The sequence below is a fragment of the Symphodus melops genome (genome assembly GCF_947650265.1).
Source record: "Symphodus melops genome assembly, chromosome: 21".
Taxonomy (NCBI): Eukaryota; Metazoa; Chordata; class Actinopteri; order Labriformes; family Labridae; genus Symphodus; species Symphodus melops.
This window is the reverse complement of record NC_136711.1, coordinates 10456479-10481864: the sequence shown is the minus strand read 5'-3', so window position 1 is coordinate 10481864 and position 25386 is coordinate 10456479. Positions and strand designations below refer to the sequence as shown.

The following is a 25386-nucleotide window of genomic DNA, read 5'->3' as shown; positions in this document are numbered from 1 at the left end:
TGTTCAGTAGGAACACTTGAAACAGGGTAGAGTGTTCCCAATCATTCAACTAAGAGTCTAGAGTAAATCATTCAATGAAGGTGTGAGTAGCACAGGTAATTTGATAGTTAAAAAGTGACTATGAGCATGAGGGCAAATCTATATGGTCTGACTCAAGCCACATCTCGGGTGTCTGCGTCAAGTACAGTCCAAGTGTAACCAAAGGAATAACATTTTATACCTTTTAAAAAAAAAATAAAACATTTTTAACTGTTCTCGAGCTGTGATTTTCAACTTGTCCAGCTATCAGCACCCACCAACTCCTTCCTGAAGATTAGGATCCAGATTTCTGATATTTTGTTTGTAACTAAACAGATTAACTCAACGACAAATTATGCAGTCAAAACAGTAAAGACATCTGACATAAGCAACAACCGAAATATAAATAAATAAATGTAAGGGCTTCATGATGTGTTTCTTCCAGGCACGTGTTCATGACTCACTGAAAACATCTTCGCACCCCACTTTTGGGTTCATAGTACTACCCACCATTTAGGAACAACTGCTATGGTATGGAGTATGTTAAAGCTCGACTAAAATGACAGGAGAGAGAGATTGACAGCAAATCATTTTAATTCAGAAACAGTTACATGAGGTCAAAGTTCTGTTACATGTCCAAGTAGAGCAGCACAGGGCAACATTATGCAAGTCATGGTGATGGTTAATGGTGTTCATTGACAAGTCAATCCTTCATTACATCATTAAACAAGCAGCACAAATTTCAATGTTAAGTGTTTGCATTTGGCAAATATAGGGTTAATATTTCATCTGCATGATGAAAAGCAAAATCAGGTCATAAGGTAAGTTGAATAAATACAAAATATTGGTGTGGACTGAGTTTTAACTTTCATTCCAACATAAAATATCTTCACACTCAATGCATTTCAACATTTTCCATTCAGGTCTTGCCAGTAATATTAAAGTGCATCGCTTTCATAATAAAGCTTTGAAAGCTCAAAGCAGACATGAGCCATGTCCGAGATGTTTCACTGCAGAACAAAATGCTCAAGTCGCAGCCGCAACAATTATTGTAAATGTAAGCATGAGGTTCAAGTGGACTTCAGTTAAAATTATAGATAGATGATTTGTCACAGCTTATCATAACCCTGGAACAATACAGTAGACCAACACATAAGATCCACTCAGCTGTCTTCACATGAAATATCTTTCTAATCAAACACAGTGACATTAAGACTGTGTAAAGCTACAGTGGAAAGAAGCAACATTTCTGTGGCGTTAAGGCTCAAGTTTGCTGGAAAGCGAGAAGCATCCTGCAAACTGAATTGAGGGCACTCATGATAAATACTTCAATTTATTATTGGGAAAAAAAATCATACAAGAAAGCAGCTAAATTCTCCTTCCTTGGCTTTAATGCCTCCCCAGAATGAGTCCCAGAACCATCAGCCCCAGAGAGTAGCACGCCTTGGAAGAAGAGCTGGTAGCCTGTGTGGTGACCCTTTGAGCTGGCTGGATGTTTCTGTAGACATTCAACATGATCTGTGATGTGCTGTTGCCAATACGTGGTAGTGTGCTAAAAAGTTGTATCTGGAGAGGAGATAGTTGATTAATTATCTGCATATAGCAATGTCAGAACATTGTTATAAAAACCAGCCTGGGTTTGAAAAGACAAAAAGAAACAGAAGAGAAAAAAAACTTACAATATCACTGCTGACTTTGATTGTGTCCTTGAACACGGTCCAAATGACGGCCTCATTGCAGTTAGGTGTGGTCAAGGAGCCAAGGTAACGGTAGTACTTGCTGCGATCCACGCCGACCAGGAGATCGTCAAGTGAAAAGCCAGGAGCTATTGAAACCTTTTCACCTGAGAAAAGAAAAAAAAAACATGTGAAGATGCTGTAGACTGCAGCTTTTATTCCAGCAATAAGAAAAGGGATCACATCTCATCACCTTGGTTGCGGATGCTGCTCAGGTAGGAGGTTAAGTTCTTCCAGCTTTCAGGTTGCCCGGACGTATTGTCCTCCTGTAAGGTTAAAGCATTTGAGAAATGAAACTTAAGGGCAGCACCCACAACTTTGATTAGGGATGTCTGTCTGGATGAGAGGTTTTTTGATGAATAACTACACGCACACATTTTTCTCACCTCAATGAAGAAACCAAGAGCAGCCAGTCCTTCAGAGTCTGCAACAGCCAGTGTTGTGTTGCCATTAAAGGATGCCCCACTGTTTACAATGTGCAACTGGGGGAATAAAAACGGACAGACTTGGGTTTTTTTTCTAAGTTCTCACAACTGTAATTTTTATCTCAGTATAAATCAAAAACTATGCACTCAACCTCCATGGGGTAGCGCCTGCCATTCACAGTGTGCTCAGAGCCGGGGACAGAGGTGCCGTTACCCCAGTGCAAGTGGAACTGCAGACTTTGGAAGGTCTGGGGCAGATCTCCCCCTGAGACTGTTATACCGCTGTTTAGAAGGACTTTGACTGGAAGAGGGTCACGAGGATAGATGATTAAAAACAGGTTTTTAAAAAAGTTTTCTTGAAACCCCTCCCCCAAAATTCAACCATAACTATATAAAGTTTAATTGAGCCTCTCTCCACACCCTCTACTTACTTGTCTTTCCAGTGTTTTCGATCGCAGTCATGGCAGAGGGGCTGTTAAAATTGACGAAGGTGAATGCAGTCAGGTTAGAGTTCGCCACGGCATTAGATGTGACGATGTCAATAGGCGACTGTCGCGTGCCATTGCAGAATCTAGTAGCAATGGATGGCCAGGTAGTGTCGTCTATAAAAAAAGATAGCAGAGTCTCATCAGGTGAAGAGTAGGCTAGTTAAGTTTTGTGTGATGATATTGGGACAGAGATAAAGATTACTCACTGCAAGTTGGAAGATGATAACACCATGCTGAAGGAATTTAAAAAGAAAACACACATTTACTCACATATATATTTAGATAGAATATATACTAATATATACTGTTTAAAATAACAGTTTGAATAAATCCAAGGAGGGAAAAATTCCTACCAACAGTATTATCGGCACAATGGATGCTGGATACCAGGGCGCACACAGTGAGCACAGCAACAAGCCACTTCATCTAAGTATATAGTATAATATAATATAGGTCATACATCATTTTTCATACCAAGCAAACGAGCATCCATGTTCAATATGTTGCCAAATGTTGGCATTGGCATAATACAACAAATTTTAGGGTGTTAACAAAATTACCGAATAGGCTACCACCAACTTGCCAGTAAGGCACTCTTTTAAGATACAAGTCACTAACTGGTGCTTTTTCCTCCTTTAAAATGCTTGAAAATAGGCTAGTACTTTATATCTGAAAAACACACAACATTCCCCCTATAATTAAGAAAATTCAGTTTGTATACGTTCCTCCATTTAACCTGAGCTGCATCAGAAGCTGCAGAAAATGCAGCCGTTTAAGATGTAGTGATAATAGGCTTTATTGAAACATTTAAATTCAGGATCATTTAATTTCAAATTATTGTTGCATCACATAAAGCGGTATCTTATTAATTGTATTTCAAATCAACAAGGCTTCTTTATCGATTATTGTGCACATCTTGCGGATCATGAGAATGCAAATTACATAAAATGTCTCCATCATAATTAAAACGGATCTTTAATGAAAAGATTTCAGAAAGTTAAATTAATAAAGTAAACTACCGAACTATACCTCTAATAATGAGCTACTGTATGTTAAACCATTAAAGACGCGAGTGATGATGACGATGAGACGCATTCCTGTATTGGAAGGAAAAAAAAGGGGGGGGGGGTCTTACCTTTAACGCACCTGTCTGTCCTTTCAGTCTGCCAACTACTGAGGACACGCCAGCCGCTTTTTATCCTTTCAACCCCTCCTGCATCTGTTGCGAAACCGCCTCCATCCGACATCGATGGAAGCTTTTATCTCACTGCAGAAATGCTACTGGCTGATGAGAGTTTCTGATAGTCTGGATTCTTTAAAAAAACGCCTCTGGTACCCCGTTGAGAATGCTTTTTCTCCGTGAGTAAAGGTTTAAGTAACTCCTTTGAGAACACGTTTAGACAGTCCAGTTCTTCCCTAAACTGGTGATGACTTCTGAGTAGCTCCCAGGTTTGTCCTCATAAATTCAGGGACATAGCATAATTTGTCTTTAAAAAGTCTACATCAGAGTCCTCACATAATGTTTGAATAGAAGGACATAAGGTATAGGCTATCACTCATTTACCTCTATGGTTTAGGCCCTTGTAAGGGTGGCAGTGAAGATGTTAAACTTTTTTTTCTCTCCTTATATTTTGATTTACTTATTCTATTTTTTTTAACCAGGAGAAACCTCATTGAGAATGCACAAGTCACAGAGTTGAAAGTCATTAGTCAAAGCATTTACAACCTGACGCGTATACTTCCAATCCTTTCAATCTACATTTGAAAAGATTTGGAAGAAACCAGCTGCCCCAGACACATACCACACCCTGCAGGAGATTCCAGGCCTCCTTTTATCCATTTCAAGACACAGAAAAACAATATTGGTTTCTGGAATAAAAACCTAGCCTCTTAAGCTTCTTTACAAGTTGCTAAATATGTAGCTTGAAAGACCGAATCATCAATTAAGAATTTGAGGCATTTATAAGATACATATAGGCATAATCACATTATCCTGAGTTGTACATTTAGTCCGGTTTAGTGGCTTTTTCTTTAATTTGAAGAAAGCATGAGTCAAGTATTATTAGCGCTTGCACATTCAAAGACTAATGCGTCTCAATTTTCTTGTAATTACCTTTCAATATTTTATGTAATGTTGTCCCACAGTCTATATACGTCTGACCTCGCCCTGCACACATGCTCTACTTAACGTTCACACTAAATCAAGCAGCCGAGTCAGGGAGAGGTTAAACGCATCCGGGGCTGTTAACAGATTACATTTCTAAAAATGTAGAGGTGCCTTGGAGGTGATAAAACATTTCTAGTTTGTCGAGAAAATAAATCAGTGTGATTTTTCAGAGGTGACTTCACATTTCAGTTAGTGCTTAAAGTTGATTCGTTAGAACTTACGCTGAGTTCCATTTTATTTTGTCTTTGTCTTGTCAAATATTTTTAGGTGGCATGACAGCAACAGATTATATTGTTGGCAGACGTGTGTCAAGTGTTGGCAGACTGGTTGAGATGAGTATCAATCTACAAAGGCAAATTTTGATTAACCGGGGACGCAAAGGATTGCTTTACACCGACTGCATCCATACAAACAAATTACTAACTGAATTACAGTTTACTAGTTGTACTTTGAATGTAATTTAGATAGAAAATATAAAACATCTATACTGGTATTGACTTTGTGTCGTTTGTTGGTGACTGGAACAACCAGTTCTGACTTCAACTAATATATCTCACAAACAGCCGAGGTGATTGATTTAGCAACATGATCTTTGTTTTTGATGCGTTTCCCACCACCATTGAGAGCATCCTCATTTGCACATTAACTCGTGGTACAGATGTTTGAGTAAATAGCACAATCTTTTATAAGAGTGTGAATTGAGTACTTTAATTTTTAGTGCTTTAAATTAATCCTTTTTCAGTCAAAACCACAGAGATTAAGTGTTCTGACTCTGCAAGCCCACATAGCACTTCAGCTAAAAATCTGAGTTTCGCAGGAATGCTAGCAAACATTGATTGCATAAAACCTTGACATAGTCTCAGTGACATCACCCATTGGTTTCTGAAGAAGCAATATGAAGCCTAACAATGGCATTCATATTGTAAATGCACACTTTACCTCACCTTTGATTAATCTAGAAACAGGCAAATATGAAGCTGAGATGGGGTTTGAGCCTCCCTGTTGCGTGTGACCTTAAATGGTCTACACTTTAAGAAATTTAAAAAATATAAATTAATCCATATACCCCCATTGTTGTATACGTTGCAATGCACTAATGGCCGCAACGTCCATTTTTTTTTCCTTAGGGAGGTGTGGTCTGTGAAGAACATTTTAGAACATTTTGATATGAACCTAATCACATTGTCATTAAAGAGGACACTAATGAAGTTACTCACAGCAAATAAAGGCTGGAGGATATTTTATCCACCATGTATTCTGTTCATCTTATCCAAAAGCAAATATCTGCTTTATCTCAAAATGGGTCCTAAAAGCAACAAATTAATGAAACTGAAACTCAACTATATCTATTAAATTCACGCTTTTCTTGAACATGTTGGGTAACACTTCGCTATAATTAAATGATAATGAACTGATAACTCCAAAGAAGTGAAGGCAGACATGATCACTTTAACATCACGTTTAATAATAACTGCAGCTGAACATTTAGTCGACATTAAAATTCCATCCAGTCTGAGCCTGTATATCCGAAATGATTAACAGGTTCATAAAATCATTTAAGCTTTAGGTCTATATTGATACAAGCATTTGATTTTAAATTTTAAAAGGCTGAAACTACTTAATACAATCATAATACTACAACAGTACCACCCTGCAATAAAAATCCACTATCTGGGTATAATGGCCTCTTTGCTGTGGTTAGCAGCTTTAAATAGTGGTTAGAGATTACCTTTAAATGCAAAATTATTATATTGATAACCTAAGTACATTATTCTTTACAGTCCATTCAGTAGACAAACTGTCTCACAAATGGAGATTATATGAAAGAGCACCGAGACAAGTGAGCAACAGAAATGATGGGAGTACGATGGGACCATGGGCACTTGATGGTGTGGTAAAGATTTCCCTGTCATGGAGAGCTTGTGCAGGCCGAAACACGTTCTCATATCCTGCATGAGTGGGGAACAGCATCATCTGGTTGGATTAGAAAAATTGTTAGTGTTCAAGTTCTGGACAAACTCAAGTTATAATAATTAAGCAAGTCAACATGGATCAGTGACATGAGACATCTGAATACAGGGTGTGATCTTTTTTAAGACATGAATTTAATCAAAACCTTTTGTCATGACTGGCAATTAACTACAGAGAAATTCTAGACTGGGTGGCCAAACCCAATTAGTTGTCAAACAGGGCAGACAGAAGCTTTCTTTCCCTGACTTGAAAGAGTCATTCCAATGTTAAAAAGTATTGACTTTGTAAGTGTCGTTTCTTGCCAAAAATATACCATAATCTTAATCAGACTTTTAAATTCCCATTTTAAGAAAAATACCAGAGTTGTCTCAATCAGACTGAAGATCAAAGTCAAGACAGTACAATTTTGCGTTGTATTGACTGGGATGATACCAACTTTCTATCCATGACATTCAACCAATTACTTCCTGATATTTGCAAACATTGAATATGATGGTGTGAAAAGAAAACTTTAGGGTCCTTTAAGATTTCTAAGTGACAATGAAAAGACTGAATCAAAGAATGAGTTCATACTTCCAACATTTTTTGCCCATTTGGTCTGCTATTAGGCTACCATCTTTTTGTGTTTTGTCATGGCACAGCAAATTAGAAAAAAAAATGCCAAAACCTTTTCACTTAAGTACTCAAGGACTAATGTTAACGATCTTTAAAGTTTCTGTTTTAGTGGTAGAGGAGCATTAATGAAAAACTTTTGCTACATCAGAGTTGATAACGAATACAATAATATAATCTCAGGCTTTATTCTCAAAGAAAAGAAACTTAGAATAAGTTCTCAGGCAGTTATTTGACAACTTGTCATACATCAGTGATTTGCAAACATGTGCACATAGCAGACATGCCGAACAAACCGTAATGCCAGAAAAATGACGTCGTTTTGTTGATTTGATTTTTGATGGCAGACAGCATGAGATGCTGCAGGCGTAATGGAACAAACATTTCTCCCGTCACACATGACTGCAACATATCAGATTACTTTAGAACTAATATAAATGTGACAGGTCCTAATGCCTTTAATTACTTCACTCCTTTAACATGAAATGCAAAACAATTCAACACCAAGATAAGGAGGCACATACCAGGTCTTTATCCACTTTAATAGACTCTTTAAAAATGGTCCAGACTACGGCTTCATTGCAATTTGGTGTGGTCAGGGAGCCGTTGTAGCGAAAGAACGCAGCTCGGTCCACGTCACCAAGCAGATCATCAATGGAGATCTCCTCTGTGACGTTTGCCTGTAAACCTAAAAGAAAGCAAAAATACTCAAGATCAAGCGGCAACATTTGGTGTATTGTATATTATGCAAGCAATCATGTGCACCCACTGATGTTCTGTATATGTGGAAGGTAACTGGTGAGTTTCTTCCAGGCCTCCATATCAGATGTTGGCTGTGATGTTTGACTTGACTGCAGAGACAATAAAGTTGAAAAGCATTGAAGCATTTGACAGACTTGCAGATTGTTAGTCTCTTCTAAGAAAAGCTTCACTTCCTACCTCATGATCAGATCCGTGACTACTTTTGGTAGACTCTTTAGCCTGGAACATTTAGAAGCGTTATTTACACAAAGAACCTATTGGTTTGCAAATTAAATTTACATTGGCTTCCATTTCTTATGTAAATGTAAGAGGTGGAAATGGACATGTGATTATCACATTCTTCAGAGACTTAATACAGAATGCACAGGTTTATAACCACAACAAAAAATAAATTGACATCACTTGTTTAGACTCTGTACAAGGACTACAGCATGACAGAATAGATTTTGAGTCTCCAGGGTTGCCATTTTCCTCTTAGATCACACTCAGAGTGGGATAGTCATAATTTGTAAGTTATCTTAATTTGTCCAGGTTTTTTGACATTATTGAATAACTTCTTAAACTATTAGAAACTTTAAAGTCACTATACAAATCTGGAGGAAAATCTGACAAAATGTAAAAAAATAAAAAATTCATTACCCATTTGCTAGAATACTGTAATTCAACCACTAATTCAACCACTTACTAAACTAAATTCATATATTCTAGCACAATGCTTGCTGGGAATTTATTCTCATTTGAATGTGTAACAGTAGGCCTTTAACTGTTTGTATTATCTTTCGACTTCCTCGCCAACTGTCTGAACGCTAAGGTTAGCTCATCTGACCGTGGCTCACGGGGAACTGTTTTATATTTTCAATGGCAGTCATTCAGGATTCATAGAACCATAGTTCCATTTGTAACTTGCGTTTTATTATGATTTTTTCTCTTTAATGTGTGGAGGGCTTTTTGTGTGTGAATAGTATACATTCAGGTCACAACTCTTTGACCTACAAACAATTGTTGTCTATTACACTTTCTGTTACCTCAATAAAGAACCCCAACACTGCCAGTCCATTGGGAGTCTTTACTGCATCCTCCAAACTTAAATCCTTTCTTTTGTTCACAATGTGCATCTGGACAAAAAGACAATAACAACATTGAGTGTACATAGGCAACCTTGAATTAGATAAAAATGCCTTTGCTATAATGATACAATACTGAAATGCCAATAATAATGTCACAACCTCCATTGGGTATCTGTGTGAATCGACGGTGTGCTCCGAGCCCTCTGGGTCTTTTGACATAGAGCCCCAATGAAAGTGAAACTGAAGAGTGGAGTAGACGTATCCGAGACCACCTCCTGAGACCTCCAATTCCAAATCCTCCTTTATAACACCCTTTACTGAGAGTTCAAGAAGAAAAAGTCAAACTTTCTTTGGTCTCGACTTAAAAAGTTATTTTATGTGAAAACAGTAAATTTGTTTTAAATGATAAAAAAAGCAAACTGTGAAAGAAAAACAGCCTACCTGCATGTCCTGTGTTAGTTATGTATTTGATTGCATGTTTATCCCCAAACTTTGTAAAGGTGAACCCTTTAAGTTGATGATCCGGCTTAGCGTTTCGTGCGTCTATATTGATTGGGGATTGGCGTTTGCCACCACAATAAGACTGAGGCATTAGAGGCCACTTTGACGGACTGAAATCTTGAGGGTGAAAAAGGAAAATCAACATCTTAGATACAACTTTGAATACAATTTTGATTAATTTCAAATCTGTAGAATTTTGCTGGTATACATACGACAGTCATTATGATAGCACCAATGAGAACCTTTAAAAAAAAAATAAAAAAAAAAATGAATAAGAAATATTTCTTTCCAAATCCAATGTCAGAGTATGTTGGTTGACACAGATCAGTATGTAGGATTGATTTCTAACTCACTTGAAGGAAAAGTAGTTGCAGGGGAGGCAAACACTTGACGTTCATTAATATTTTGGATTGGACGAAATACATTTGGTATTCCAGTCTTCATTGGAAACATTTGAACCTAAGGACAAAACAAGATCCCCCCCACATCAGATAAATCACAGCATCTTTTTAAGCATCATGAATTACCATTTGTGTCTATGGGTGTGGTAGCCCCAAGACTGAAGAGTTATCCTTTGTTCAGAGTATACCAACAAGAAAAGTCTGTGAAGCCTGTTACTTTACTCTATCGAGAGGTTAGACAAGAATCCACACATTTTCTGGCTCTCGACTGACTTCGTAGCTGATACAGATGCCTTCTTCTCTACTTTGTCTGAAGAGAAACATGTGAAAGCTGCTTTGAGATTAGATGCACTACTATACATGGTGGCGTACACAGAACAGTTTTTTTTTTATAACTTTGGCCATTAAAAATGTAGGAAGTTTTGCAAGGCCTAGCTTTGATCTTTGATTTAATCAACTAGTTATGATTACTCAAGTATCTAAGTTGGGTAATTTAGTGGGGTCGAATCTCCAGTATAGAGAAGGAGCCTGATATACAGTACACTAAGAATTTGTTAATATAAAGTGAAATATTGCTAGTTTACAGATTAGCTCTTGATTGTACTGTATATTGCCGAGATGATCGGTTTCCTCTTATGTGGTTTACATGCGTAGTATTCCTCTGTATTGTCTTTCATGAAATGTGAATCTTTTAATTATCAAATAGACTAATCCAACATCTCTGCACTTCTGAATAGTAAAGCACTAATGAAGGACAGTATTCGTTTAACTTAAAGTGATTAATATAGATTGTTTTCCTAACCTTTGAATTTCAAGTCATTAGCTCTTGTCACCAAATGAAATGCTATTCAAACAGAGCAATAATCTTGAAGTTAGTAGTGTGTATGCCATCCTTACTCCTCCGTTTTAACAGTGCATATGTTCCCAGACTACAGCAGGCTGTTAGATAACATTAGTCTACCACTTTAAAGGCGCTGATTGTTGATATGCAGAAAGGGTCCGGAGAAAAGTCAAAATGACTGTTTGAACGTACTGCGTACATTCTTGAACATAAAGACTTGGTCCTTTCCATGCATAGACTGTAAATATTAAAGTCCAAACAGATCAAGGACGACAAGTAAAAAAGTGCGCCTGATGGCTGGCGCTCTGGTATGTGCATGTGTGAGCTCGCACCTAAAACATGCAGACAGTTGAGGAAGCTGCTGCAGGAAGGCCTACATCAAACTTGCATAAACACTTGGTATGAAAAAAGTAGGCTTAAAAAAAACCAAAAAAAAAACCACATGTTGAGACAAATCCTGTGATATCTAAAACACATTAAAACCTCAAATATGTTCGAGTCATTGGTGTCAAAAGTCCAAATCGCGTTGCAAGTCAAGTTCAGTCCAAAGTCGTCAAAACCTTGACTCACATCCACACCGCTGATATTTAGAACGCCAACATTTAGAAAAAAAATATTAAGCAGCATTAAGTATTATTCTCATTTTACGGCGTTTAATGGCAAGTTATGAGCTCTTTTGCAGCATGTATTTATTTGCCGTCAACATATAACCTAATACAAATATAAAGGCCCCCCTTCAACTCTGTGTATAATGTTTAAAAGACTGGTATGTTTGAAGTTGAGGTCAAAGAGTCAGGCACCTGTTGATGCACCTGCTGAACCACTAGCAGAGTCATGTGTACTGTTCAATCTGCTGATGGCTGTCACAAAAGATAAGATGGAATGAAAGACCAAATGTGTCATTCTGCCACGTGTACATAACTGATTTTTTTCCAACGTCACATGGAGTGTCACATATTTCTGTTGACTATAATCACAAGAGAAGATCTCGTGATTATAGAGTCAACAGAGAAAAAAAAACAAAAAAAAAACAAGCCTGACTCTTAAAAAAATATCTGTCAGAGCAGGTACCAGCATGTCCCTGGACTCCTATGTGTCCTGTGATAATGCTTGGTTGCATTAGCAGCTCGGGTAACATTTGGTTTGTGATTCCATTTGCCAAATGTCCTCAAGGTCTTCGTATGTGTCTGGGTTTCTACTAAGGACTTTAAGTAAGATGGACCAAGCATATCAAGATATCAGCACTTTGAGAATTAATGTCCGATAATTTCCATGTTTTCTCATAAAATTTACATTATATTGCAACAGAGGTTTTTATTCTCCTTGGCAGATCCATGACGTGCATATATAGCACAAGAAATGCATCATAGAACAGATGGTAGGAAAACTTGGGGGGGGGGGGGGGGGGGGGGGGGGACGGTGAAGAAGTTGTTATTGTGATTATTGTGCATTTGACAGTCCATGTCTTATAGAAGCTCCTTTGGCGGCATGGACAAAAAGTGAACAAGGAAACATTCAAACCACATAAAAAGTTTACAGCAGCAGGACACTCCCAATCTAGCTGATATCTAAAGTTAAGCAAAGATAATGTTCATTACTTCAAGCATAAACAATCTCACCATTGAGGCAAAACTCCCCACACTTCTAAATATTACAAGGTTCAGGTAACTTTCTTCAGGAAAACACTAGTAGAAATGTCCCGTCGCAGGCTCCCTTTTACTATAAAATAAAGCCACTGCACAACAATGAAATTAATTCTTCTACTGTTGCCAAAGTATCTGTACTTCTGTGTATTTCTGTAGAGCTTCTATAAACTTCACTGCCTCTCCTAAGAAATGAAGTCTGTTCTCTTCCAAATGCTCAGTATGATCAACTTGTTGATTAGAGCTCGATGATCATGTTCTAGTGGCTTTGTTGTGAAAGCTCCTTTAATATTAAATAAAAGTTTAACTATGTCTACTTTTTGCTATCGCAAATGTTGAAGGTAATTGGTAATTTAGGTCAGTGAAGAAGTTTTAACTGAATGTGCTTATCAATGAACAGTTATAAAGACTGGCTGCATGTCCACCATAAACTAAGTGTGTATGTTTATTATGCCAACCTATTCTGCTCCTTCAGGACAAGGACAGAATATAAAACATTTTATTTCATTTTTATTTATAAAATGTGCTCACTAGTTTGTAGAGAAAAAAAAATGCATTTTTCTAATGCTTTTTTAAAATAATATTTACAAGTTATTTCAGATTATTGAATAAATGGTGGTACAGGAAATGATATTCTCACGAAGCTACCACCTTACATTTAAAACAAAATAAGTCTCTTTTCTATTCATCTATTGGGATAAATCACTAAAACAATTAACATAAGAGGTGATAGTGGTTATGCTCATATCGAATTTGCTTTTATCACAATACTTGTAAACAAAGTGAACCAAGGCTGTGAAACTGTTAAATGCTCCACTTGGCCAGTATTATACAGGAATGGTTATTATTAAACTCTTATTGGAGAGTTTGGCTGACGAAAAAGTTGCATTAATTACTACGTAAAGCACTCTCTCATATGGGTCATGTGCTTAGCGCCCTGACCTCAAAAGAAACGACTCCAGCTTAACCAACTCACCAGCTTTCTGTTGATGTTGATTGGCTCTTGAAAGACTGTCCACACAACTGCTTCGTTGCAGTTGGGCGTGGTCAGGGAGCCCATGTAGCGGTAGAATTTTGTGCGGTCTACATTTCCGATCAGGTCATCAATAGAGATGGTATGGTTAAAGTCTACCGTGTCTGTGAAAAGAGGTCACACACAAAACACCCAGTGAGTGGTCACAATAACTATTTCACAACACAGCCCTAATGTTTTCAGCATTACAAGGGCCCACAACTAATCTAATTTCTCACGCAATTAGTTTGCCACTACAAATGTCATAGGTGTGTTCACAGATGTCACACGGCCCTTGTGCAAGTTATGAAAGTTCACACAATATGAAAACTGATTGCAGACTCACTTTAGGCGTGACACCATTATTATGTAGTGTGTCACCTAACATCCCAGTGGCACGCTATGCACTTAACATTTTGCATAGCACCAAACACACCTTTAGATTTTTGTGATGCCAATCACAGCAACTTACTGTTTGGCATTAAGGTGCACAGAATTGCAGTGAAACTTAGGATAAGCATCTCCCGTACCTGGGGTGTTATTCAGGTAGGATGTGAGTGTGCTCCATGGTCCTGACATATCTCCATCCTCTGTGGCCTTTAGGGAGAAAAGAGTTCATTGAAATGTAGATTCATCCTTTTTTTTTTTTTCTCAAATACTTTTAAGTTTGAGCTGGCAAGTCAATTTCAAAAGGTCCTTGTTTCAACTTTTTTATCAAAAGGTGAGAAAAACATTTTTAAATGTTCAACATACATTTATGAAAAATCCCAGAACAGCGATTCCCTCCGGGTCATTTGTCGCGTTCTGCAAACCTTTCTTCAAACTGACTATGTGCATCTAAAAGAGATTACATTAGAGTGATGAGACCAAGCAAGGTAACATAAGATTTCATCCTTTATACAGAAAAGTGGCACGTTGCACAAATTATCTGTCAATCAACAAGGCTGTACCTCCATTGGATATCGGTGCTCATCAATGGTGTGCTCTGAACCTGGATGATGTTCACTATCGCCCCAGTGAAGGTGAAATTGTATCGTAGAATATGTTCCATTAAGTCCACCTGCACTCACTTCAACCTCATTGTCCTCCAAGATGCATTTCACTTTACACCAAAAAGACAGGTAAGTTTGAATGGCATATTATGACACTTCAGGACTTCTGTCACAAGTTAAACTGTTGTTAAATTCAGGAAGTGAAGAAAACAGAAATGTCATTTTCAGTACCTGTATGTTTATCAATTTTGATCGACTTGATGACATTCTGCAAGCTGAAGTTGGTGAAGGTAAAGTCATGCAGGTTTTGGTCTGTCTGAACATCGCTGGTGACAATATTAATGGGAGACTGTCTCTTTCCTCCACAGACAGTTCCAGGGATGTCTTTCCAATGTTTTGGTGTGTGCTCTGAAAGTAAGACAGATGCTCTCAATAGCTCAAAGTAATGTAGACTGACAATGATTCATTTGAAATAATTCAGAGTCTGAAAATGTAGATTTCTACTTACCACAGCCAGTGTAACACCAGTCACTTCCAGCACCTGAAACAGTAGCAGTCAACAAGGGTGGGGGTGGATAAAGGTTGTTCAAAATGGTTTTGCCTGTCAGCTGATTTTGTACTGCATTACTTTGTATTGCTTACAAACAGAGAGTGGATGACCTTTATCTGTTTCCAGCAATTGTGTGCCACTTTATTTTTCAGAAGAAAACGTACCTGTTTTTCTCCACTTCAAGATTTCAGTTTAATGTTGAACCTGGGGTCATGTACAATAACTCCAGTCTGGGAATCTTACAGTGAAGCCAGTTAGTGAATTACTTCTACTTTAAATTATAACAATTAACAATTTCCAGGGAGGAAAGCACCGTTAGGAAACTTGTCATTAGAACAAAAACATTGTTTGTTTTATTAGTGATAGTCAGACTTTGGAAGTGCCATGTAAGCATAGATGGCTTTACTACTTTAGCTACTGATATAAACTTAAAAGAGTCAGATGATAAATGATTAATGTCTAGTGCTTTAGAAGCTTTACACAACCCGTGCAACTCCCAAACAAGCTTAACTGCCAGTACTCCCTTTGTATTATTTACGTAAGTATTATAATAGCAGTGTGTGGTGTGGTTGTAACATTTGCAACATTAACATGGCTAGGATTAGTATGACTATGTGTTTGGATTAATTGTATTGTATTCAGTCATTTATTGATTTAGTAAAAAGACTTCCACTCTCCTCTACAGTTTGCTCTCCATTTGTTCACTGCCTAATACTTCTCTCTTTCCCCAAGAGAGTGCACACACTCGCACGCATACGTCATTATTCTGTACCGTGACAAACTGTTTGTTTAGTTATCCTGCATCTGTTGTTTTTGTCTTCCTCTTGTTATTCTGTTAGTTTTTATCTTTGGTCTTGCATAAACAAAACACTAATCAAAAAAGGTTTTTATTTGAGCAGCTGCTGTCTGAGATGGGAGTTGGTCAACCTGTCAACTTTGGCTATATGGTTATAATTTTAAATGCCTGTTAATTGCTTTTGTCTGTGTCAGATAAAAGCAATGTAAGCACACAGCCTAAAGTAGCCTTTGTTCACATTTCCACCGCAGATATTCACAGTGATGTAGAGGGTAAGTTCAAAGGTGAGATGATTTTTTTTTTGTCTTTTAAAAGAAAAAATATCACATGTACGGGAGAGGATCAACACGGAAATAAAGTGTTCCGCTAAGACGACAGGTAACGCCAAAATCCTCGCTCCTGAAACTCTCACAACTACTTTAAGACGCATCTTCAAGCACAGCCGTTCCCAGTCTCTGTACCCTCACCACGTTATCGAGATGTTTAACCCCTACTAAATGCACATAGTTTATAAAATGTAAAGAATCAAAAAAGTTAAAGTAGCAAACATTTATAAAAAAAATAAAATAAAAAAAAATGTCATTTGGAAAAGATTTTCCTTTTTCTACTATTCCACATGTTTACATTTGTTTTATACCAATAACATAACAGATTTCTTTCATATTGTAGCCTGTATTATTTTGTAAATTGTGAAGCAAAAAGTCCACCACCACAAACAATTGTGGAGAGCTTATCACTACAAACTTGCATTGAATTCAAAGAAACTCTCTTACTCACCACATTTCACCAAAGCTCCAAAACAGAGGCACAGCAGAAGGGAGGAGAGAGCCATCTTGGAGGGAAGAAAACAGATTATTTTTTTTTTACCAATCTGAAGTTGGATTTTAATTCAGTTTTGTAGCCATTTCACAATTTAATATTGATGAAGACGCTTCCCATTTAGAGAAGGATGAAATCAGCTTCAGCGATGTCTTATGGACATTGGTTTCCTTTGACTTATTACAGAACATACAACGGGGCTTGTCACCGAGGCAAAGCCTTGTTGTATGTTCCGTAATAAGTCAACGAAAATCAATTGGAATTCTGTGGTTCAAATCATCTTATCTTTAAGGTTTTAAACCTAGTTGAAATTAAAATGTATTGCCTTAAAAGCAGCTGCTGAGTAAGTTCCCCAGTAATCAGAAGTTGAAGAAGTGTCCTGGTGTGTTTCTAGTCAGCGATATAGAGCAGGAGGGGACATACAGTAGGAGGGAGGGGGGCTTCTGTGTATACATCACTAAATCAGAATGGGGGACACAGCTAGTCTAACTACAGGTCTCTTTTGTCAGGATGTTGTGGTCAAAATACAGGTACTATACAGGTGCTTGGAACGTGCCAATGATCTGGTTAAGGGGGTTTACACAGCAAAGTTACCAGCTGATTCTTGTTCCTTTTCCTGGATCCTGTTTAATGACACAGAACAGAAGTTTCCATCCACAATGAGGGCCAGGCACAAAGGAGATTACCTGATTAATGTCATTGACTTATTTGCTACATTTAAGCATTAGTTCAAACATTGGCATTAGCCTAGCTTCCCAATATGTATAATTAAAAAGCTTTATGCAATTTTAAGCAGATATACATTTAAAAGCTTAACAATTGTTGCCAGTTATACCTTCTTGTATGAAAAGGTTTCAACTTTGTTTTACTCTATTGTTTTTTTAATGTTTTAAGAGCCTAGAAATGAATTGTTAAAAGCTAACTTTAATAGTAGTACGTCTTTCATTTCATTTAAATATTTTGATACAAAACAGGATCATGTGAAATAAATGGAGTCTATGTAAACCCAGAGGAAATCATTTAAAACAGGCTCCAGCAAACTCCAGGACACCTTCAACTTAAAAGCTCAGTTCTAACCTGTACAAAAGGAAGTGGTATTTGACACCTGTATTGTTGTCTTCTGCAACAATGGACTTAACACATTTAGACAAAAGTACAATCAAGATAAAGGATATGATGCCAATGGTATTTTCTCAATACCCATTACATCCCTGTTTAAACATACAGCACAGGTGGAATAAGCTTTTAATTGACAGGTGCTACTGAAATCTGATACCCAAGAGGATAAGCAGGATTTGTTATCCAAACATTGGATTATACAGCAAACTTCAAGCTTACACAAGCCATTGTAGGAATGTTGACTATATTGTCGTAATGCGAGACGCAGTGTAAGCAGTGAAGCACCCATTGCACAAATGACTACATTTCAGCTGCTAAACTTGTGATATCTTGTAGGATTAAAAAATATTTAATGATTTTCTGAGTTCTAAATCAGACCTGGGAATCTGAAAAACATAAAATAATACCAACAGCATGGTAAAGAAGCAAATCGTAATAGCAATCGCAGATTTATAACTTAAAATAAATATAATTTGGTGTCCAAAATGTATCCTGCATTTTTAAGAAAATAAATCAACATTCATTGACAATTGCTGGTAGGCCTGCTGTTTGAGGCTATAATAACTTAAAGTTAAATTTAAGTATCTGTTGGTGTATACTAAGTCAAGACAAAATCTTGAAATAAGACAAAACAAAAGGACTTCTAAAAATAAATAATAATAAAAAAAGATTAAGATTTTAAGTCCATGTGGGAACCCTAGCTATCTGTCACCTAATTTTTCCCCATGTTTCTGCTAGGCTAAGCTAACTTGCAGGCTCTAGCCTCATAGCAAAAGGAAGACTACTGATTATTCAATGTTTTTCTTGACAGACGGCCAAATGTTTTTGTTCCTGGTTGTGTTTATGTAACTCTTTTTGCATTTACTTGAACATAACTCTTGGAATAAACCTACACAACAGGTTTGCTGACCTCCAAAATGACCTGACACACCTCGTTACAACAAGCCTCATCTGTGTTTATACCTCTAATAAAGAAAAAACACAAGCCTTTTCCAAAACAAGCAGTAAGGAGAGGCACTTTATGCAAATGCATTAACCATAGACTGTATATTAAAATAAATAAATAAATAAATAAATAAAAATCAGTGTCTGAAAAGAGAACATAAGATAACATGATAATTTATGGTGTGATTAAGTCATATAAAAGTAGACCTTCTTAAATGTCTGAAGTCCATAAGATTAACAGGAGTAGGCAGTCAGTTGCCTAAAGGAAAAAAGGACAACGTACTTTCTGCACTTAAACAATGTTGTTAACTTAAGGTACAAAGCACTGCCTCTGCCTGTGTTGATTCAACACCAGACTATTTATTTTTTCCCTACTGTTATCAAGTCAATGCCAGAAAAGTGAGAGGTTTGATGTTCCATGCCAGCACACAAGCTTTACCTGGATCACTTCCAGCAGGGTGAACGTCAGTAAATCCTAGCGTTCAGAAGGCATTCTCAGGTGTGGTGAAACGTTTGGCCTTATTTGACCAGCAGCTGGATATCCTTTAGTAATAAACATGTGATTGGCCAGATAATTGACTTCATTAACAAATAGATTCCATCGTTATTGTTGGTTTGTTGATTTTAAAAATAAAAGGGACACGTGTATGTGTCTCCTGAACACTTTACTTTTTTTTACCAAGTGTCTTAGAAATCTTTAAACTGGGTTGAAGTGATCACCAGTTTCTGGTCTCGTACCCCTTTAAGAGCTCCTTAAAGGAGAGGTTTGGCTTTCAGTGTTACTTGGACAAAGGTGACAATTAACAACTTATTTGTCAAAACATAGTTTATTATTTTTCTTATTATTAATTATTCTTCATTCCAATGTGCATCCAATGAGCACCAGAAAAGTTTGGGGTTCAATCATCAGAAGTTGTTCTTATAAGAGTATATTACCAGGGACTTTATACCCGAGCTGTTTACATTGATATTGAACTGGAGCTCTGGTTTGAAAGTAAGCCATATATATATATGCACAAAATACCTCTAGAAATACTTATTAATAAACAATGTAAAATAAGTTAATAATGAACTTAAAAAAGTGCACATGAGCACTACTGTAACATCTATTTGTAATGCACGTATGAGTTACAACAATCAAAGTTTGACTGATAAGGAGAATTTAATTTAGTGTCAAATTTAGTGTCAAATTTAAATTACTTTGATCATCATTTCCATCTATCCGGAGAATTTGAACTGATTCCTGTAACATTTCTTCTGTTATGCATTTTAAAAAAAAACATATACTATTGCATTTCATTGAAAAAAAGAAAAAGAAAATGTCTCCTCGTAAAGCTAGTTAAAATCAGTGTCTAAACATGAGTTAAAACCTCGTCATGGTTTTTCGTTTTTGTCGGCTGTTCGATGTTAAGCTCTTGTCCATGTGTTGCTGGAGAGACATGAAAAACCAGACAGCTCCGAGTGCAGTGCCTCATGAAGCCACATGGTGCTATCAAAGGCTCGATTATAGAAGAGAGGAAAAAGACCTGCAAAACAAAGGTAAGGGCATGAGATCACTCAAAAGAATGTGGTATGCAAGATTTCCAAATATGATTGTATTTGCTGTTTGTTGTTTCAGAAAATAATGATAGCAGCAAGAATTTAACTATCAAACATGGTTTGACTTAATACTCTTTTACAGATCACTCTGTCTAATTAGTACACTGAGAGGTTCATTGTCTGGAATTAATGGACCTTGTGTCGTCTTTTTCTTGCTGAGACTAATAATCATTGGACATTATCCCTTACTAATGCTGTGAGAAAAACATCTTACTGAAAGAGGGATCCAGTTAGCTCATCAATAAGGCCACCTAAAAAAAAAAGCATATTAAAGTTCATAAAGTCCAAAGTTGAGTGAATACATTTTCAAAATCAGTTCCATGAAGAGAAACAACAACCAGTATTTACCTGGCGTGCAAATTGTGTCACAAAGTAATGGGCAAAGGTAGCAGGATGAACATTCCTGAAACACAAGGAAACAGTTACAGTTCTTGTCTGAGTGAAATAATGTGATGTGTATTATTAGCAGTATCTTTTTTTTTTGCAATTCTTACTTGGCAATGTTCACAGTGATCTGACTCGTCTCCCTCTTCACAGGGGCAATTCTCACAGTTATTGGAACAGTGCTGAAAGAGGGAGGGAACATAACATGGTACAGTCATGATAAGCGATTATTATTATTACAGAGTAGAATTCTTTATTAATACGAAGGTTTAGCAATCACATAACATTTTTGAAAGTAGTCAACTGAAATGAACACAGTATAGTTTTACCTCACAGATGGAGCAAACACTACACAAAGAACCCGGGTGGAATTTGAGCAAGTCAGCGACTGGCTCCTCTTCAGTTACATCATCCTCGACTTCTGCTGCATCGCCACCTGTTGGCACATCTAAATAAAGTAAACTGCAAACAACAACTTTGGGCTAAAGAGTTATCAGCCTGATATGCAATGTTTTTTTTTCTTTGTGTAGCCAAAATGTATGCCAAAAGAAAGCAAGAGATTACAACACTTAAATGTTCCTACTTCAGAATCTAAAACACAGTTTAAATACTGCAGAGTTCTGATTAGTCCATTTGTAGCCACGCAAACAACACTAATGACAGGTTTGCAATTTTTGTCAGGTCAGAGTGGCCTTTGGGTCCAGACTAAAACAGCAAAGACACTAAGGGATAGATTAACACCCATTCATGAGCACCCATTCATTTAGCACTACCGTGAGGTTTGTAATTCAGAATAATATCTCCACAGCTTATTTGGGGAAAAACAGTTACAGTTATTTCATCCATTGGATAAATCCTCCTAGCTTATTGATCTCTTCACTTTCCTCTTATAAAATCCATTTGTCAAATTATAATTTCTCCAATACATTTTTGCCTGCAATGCTAGTAACATTCAACATCAACATTTTGTTTTGTCTATATTACCAGAATTATTACCACATAAATAAATAAAAACTTCTTTGACAAAAAGTCCTGGTCAAGGCAGTGACAATTTATTTATTTTATTTAACCTGGATTTAACCAGTTTGGTCCCATTGAGATTAAGAACCTCTTTTTCAAGTGTCAAGTGAGAATTCAAGTGTCACACAAATAAGCAACAGAACAAAAACACTAAACTTACTATTGGAAACGTTATTATTACAGTATGTTTCATATTTCCAAACATTGATATCAGTAGTTTCTTTCATAGGATTACTTTTCTGATGTTTATTAGAGTTCTCAGTTTATGTTTAAGTCCGAATTGCTACTGTAGAACTTCTTTTATTATCCTCAACAGCATCACAAAGGTGATTGAATTGATTAAAATAAAGAACAGCATGTACGCTGGAAAAACTTGAGACAGATAAGTTGCACTGATTGTAGCAGACTGAGACTGAGAAGGGCTTGGAATGTGTTGTTCCAGCTGTTTGTAAGATATTTAAAGCCTGCGAATTAAGAACAGACACTGAATTGTGAATAATTGGTTATTATTATTATTATTTGTATTAATTGATTTTGGCCTCTTACTGATTGGGGGGGGGGGTCCTAAAATAGCCACATTAGTTCAACAAAAGGCGTAAAGGGTTCAGATACTGTAGTGCTGGGTGTCAGGTGCCACACAGATAAGCGTGTCTATTTTGAGACGTATATGCAAGTTCCAACTGCAGCTACAGCTCGCAAAACAATGTCCAAAGGTTACTGTAGAGAAAGAAAACATTCACCAGTTGCAGGAAATGATTACATGCGCTGTTCTTTGTCTGGATTACTGCCTAATTTAGTTGTTTGATAATCAATTAATATCTAAAAATCTGTTTAAAACATAAACTAAAGTAAATGTAGTGTGGATACCTTCATCTTCCAGCACATCAGTTGTGTCCTGTACAGCTTCATCATCAGCAACATCCTCTTCTTCTTCCTCTTCAGCATCATCAGTGTCCTCTTCTTCGACTCGTTCCTCTTCCTCAGTTTCTTCTTCATCATCTTCAAAAGCCTCTTCTTCCTCCTCTCCTTCCTCATTTTCAGCTTCAGCCTCCTCTGCTACTGTTTCCTCAGCATCCTCTTCTTCAGCATCATCATCTTCCTCATCTGCAGCCTCTTCTTCTATTTCCTCCTCTTCTTCCTCAACATCTTTCTCCTCTTCGTCTTCCTCCTCTGCTGCTTCTGCCGCCTCAGCCTCTTCTTCCTCCTCAACCTCTTCTTCCTCAGCCACCTCCTCTTCCTCAGCTTCCTCCTCATCATCATCATCTTCTTCAGCCTCCTCTTCCTCAACAGCTTCTTCCTCCTCATCTTCTCCAGCCTCCTCTTCCTCAACAGCTTCCTCCTCCTCCTCTTCTTCAGCCTCTTCTTCCTCAACAGCTTCCTCCTCATCTTCTCCAGCCTCCTCTTCCTCTACAGCTTCCTCCTCATCTTCTTCAGCCTCCTCTTCCTCAACAGCTTCCTCCTCCTCTTCTTCAGCCTCTTCTTCCTCAACAGCTTCCTCCACCTCTTCTTCCTCCTCCTCCTCCTCCTCAGCAGTCTCCTCTTCTTCCTGATCCTCCTCTTCACCAGTCTCTTCTTCTTCCACTTCTCCCCCATCTTCCTCCTCGGCTATCTCTTCTTCACCAGCTTCATTGTCACCCTCCAATGTTACACCCTCTTCAGCCACCACCTTGTCTTCATGTCTGGAAAGGTCTACCTCTGCCTCGGCCACATCCTGGGCGCTCACCACCACAGAGAGCGAGAGCTGAGAGGGGCTCAGGAGAACCAGCAAGAGTCCCACCACCCAGCCTCTCACAGGAGCCATTTTAGAAAACTAAAACAGCTAAATACTTTTCTGATATACAAACCTACTTTGGAGGAAAGTCCTTACTGTTTGTTTGGTTTTTTTAAAATCAAAAACCAAAAAAATATTGTTGAACTCTTTAAAAAATATTAGAATCCACAGAAAAGGTTACTTAGGTGCTGGTGATTCAGAGAATTGGCTTAGGTGCTGTCCGATAAGAAGAGTCCGACTGTTACTGACAGAGTGACAGACCAGGCTTGTCTGGGAACACAAGAGGACACAGTGGAAACACAGCTGGGTGTGTGGTGTAGTTGTGTGGCTGCTTGGCATGAGTGACAGAGGCACATGTGCAGGAAGAATGCTCCTGATGCCCTTAACCCAGTGTGTTAGTGAGGCGGGGGTTTGTGTATAACAGACAGGAGGGGGTGTGAAGCACATGGAGGGGTTAGGAGAACACATGGGAATGAGAAGGAAAAGATCAATTACATTAAATTAAATAACTCTAATTGAAGTAATTAAGGTGTAAACAGTTCACTTTTATTGCCTTTTTGTAAGAGATACAATAGTGTATAGAGTCAGAAAAAGAGGGAGAGATAGAGTGGGAAATTACATGCAGGAAAGGAGCCACAGGTTGGATTATAAGATTCTAAGTTTATGAAAGTTCATGTCTGTTTTTTTTTTTTTTTTAAATTCAAACAAATGACAAGTTAAAATGTTGGAAGATCCCTTAAAAGGTAAATTATAGTCAAACTGATGATCTTAAAGTTAATAAATCACATAATTAAAAGTAACAGAATGTGAGAATTAGAAAAATCTCCATACAAAAGGTTGACAAGGAAGTGTACTCGAGAAAGCAATGCACGTCTTGTTCTTTAAGGGAAACAATGCAAAAGAAAAGTGCTATACACCTTAAAGGCAAAGTAATAAATTATGTCTGCTGAGTTAAAGCAATTGGTCTCAGACAGTTTAATCAGCGAAGAAAAACTGGGCTTGCCAAACCTGAAGCAGTAGAGAGAACATGTCAGAATGATGTATGGATTGGATGTAAATAGAAGGAAATGGAGATGTGTGTACTCATACGTTGTGTTCATCTGCGTCAAGAATCGGTTTATATTTAAAGTACAGAATATTGCACCTACATTTATTTTGATTATGGAGACAAAAGAGTTTCTGACTCAGCAGCACTGCAGGTGGTTTTAAAAAAAAGAAGCTTGTAACAAAACCATTCACCAACACATGACGAGTGAGCCACACATGGTCACCAACATGGCAACATATTTGCACATTCAGCCATCAGGCAGAAAGTGATGACACAGCCGAGCTCAGTGTGAGCTGCCTGCTGCTGCAATTGACAGGTGGCCTGACCAGCTATTTACAGTAAAGGCTCCTTCAATAGCCTGCGCTACTATGTGACCTTCAATAGGGTTCTAGGGTACACTGAAACTCAGCACCATAGTACACCTTTCACACTCCATTTTTCCATCTCTACACTGTTAATCTACCTCGCTGCTAATGTCCCAACTCCCTGGGATTCTTGTAATTAATTTTTCATCTACATGCAGTTTCAGCTCAACTTTTTGGCAGTTATTTGCATTTCTGTGCTTTCTTGTTAGGGTTAGGAGGAAAGAAACTACTCCAAATACTCCACCCTCATCTGTGTGCTAAAGAGTTAGCTAGATTTAGCACAACATCCTGTTAGCTTAGCTTCCTGTAGCATAAAGGCTGTGAATTGGGAAAC

General features: G+C 37.6%; 2 protein-coding genes across 3 annotated transcripts; both read right to left on the bottom strand.

Moving 5' to 3' along the window:
- Nucleotides 1-594: 594 nt before the first annotated feature.
- On the bottom strand, nt 595-19413 carry LOC306842238 (uncharacterized protein). Its single transcript, XM_079372364.1, has 27 exons — nt 19305-19413; nt 16760-16814; nt 15145-15177; nt 14868-15044; nt 14595-14746; nt 14398-14481; nt 14175-14241; nt 13609-13769; nt 10101-10206; nt 9960-9989; nt 9688-9864; nt 9406-9563; nt 9205-9294; nt 8357-8398; nt 8187-8268; nt 7942-8105; nt 6642-6808; nt 5779-5789; nt 3803-3837; nt 3021-3093; nt 2874-2900; nt 2611-2781; nt 2332-2480; nt 2141-2236; nt 1948-2020; nt 1698-1861; nt 595-1584 (listed from the first exon to the last, which is right to left on the bottom strand). Exons 2-27 carry the CDS (start codon nt 16812-16814, stop codon nt 1408-1410), a joined length of 2721 nt encoding a protein of 906 aa, XP_079228490.1. The 5' UTR covers nt 19305-19413; the 3' UTR covers nt 595-1407.
- A 326-nt stretch (nt 19414-19739) lies between these two features.
- On the bottom strand, nt 19740-24002 carry LOC306842129 (uncharacterized protein). Of its 2 annotated transcripts, XM_079372215.1 has the most exons (7): nt 23199-24002; nt 22736-23078; nt 21178-21284; nt 20959-21030; nt 20813-20867; nt 20679-20715; nt 19740-20391 (listed from the first exon to the last, which is right to left on the bottom strand). In XM_079372215.1, exons 1-7 carry the CDS (start codon nt 23667-23669, stop codon nt 20370-20372), a joined length of 1107 nt encoding a protein of 368 aa, XP_079228341.1. In that variant the 5' UTR covers nt 23670-24002; the 3' UTR covers nt 19740-20369. The 2 variants fall into 2 exon arrangements, with proteins under 2 accessions (XP_079228341.1, XP_079228340.1); XM_079372214.1 differs by having other exon boundaries at nt 22736-24002.
- Nucleotides 24003-25386: the final 1384 nt, after the last annotated feature.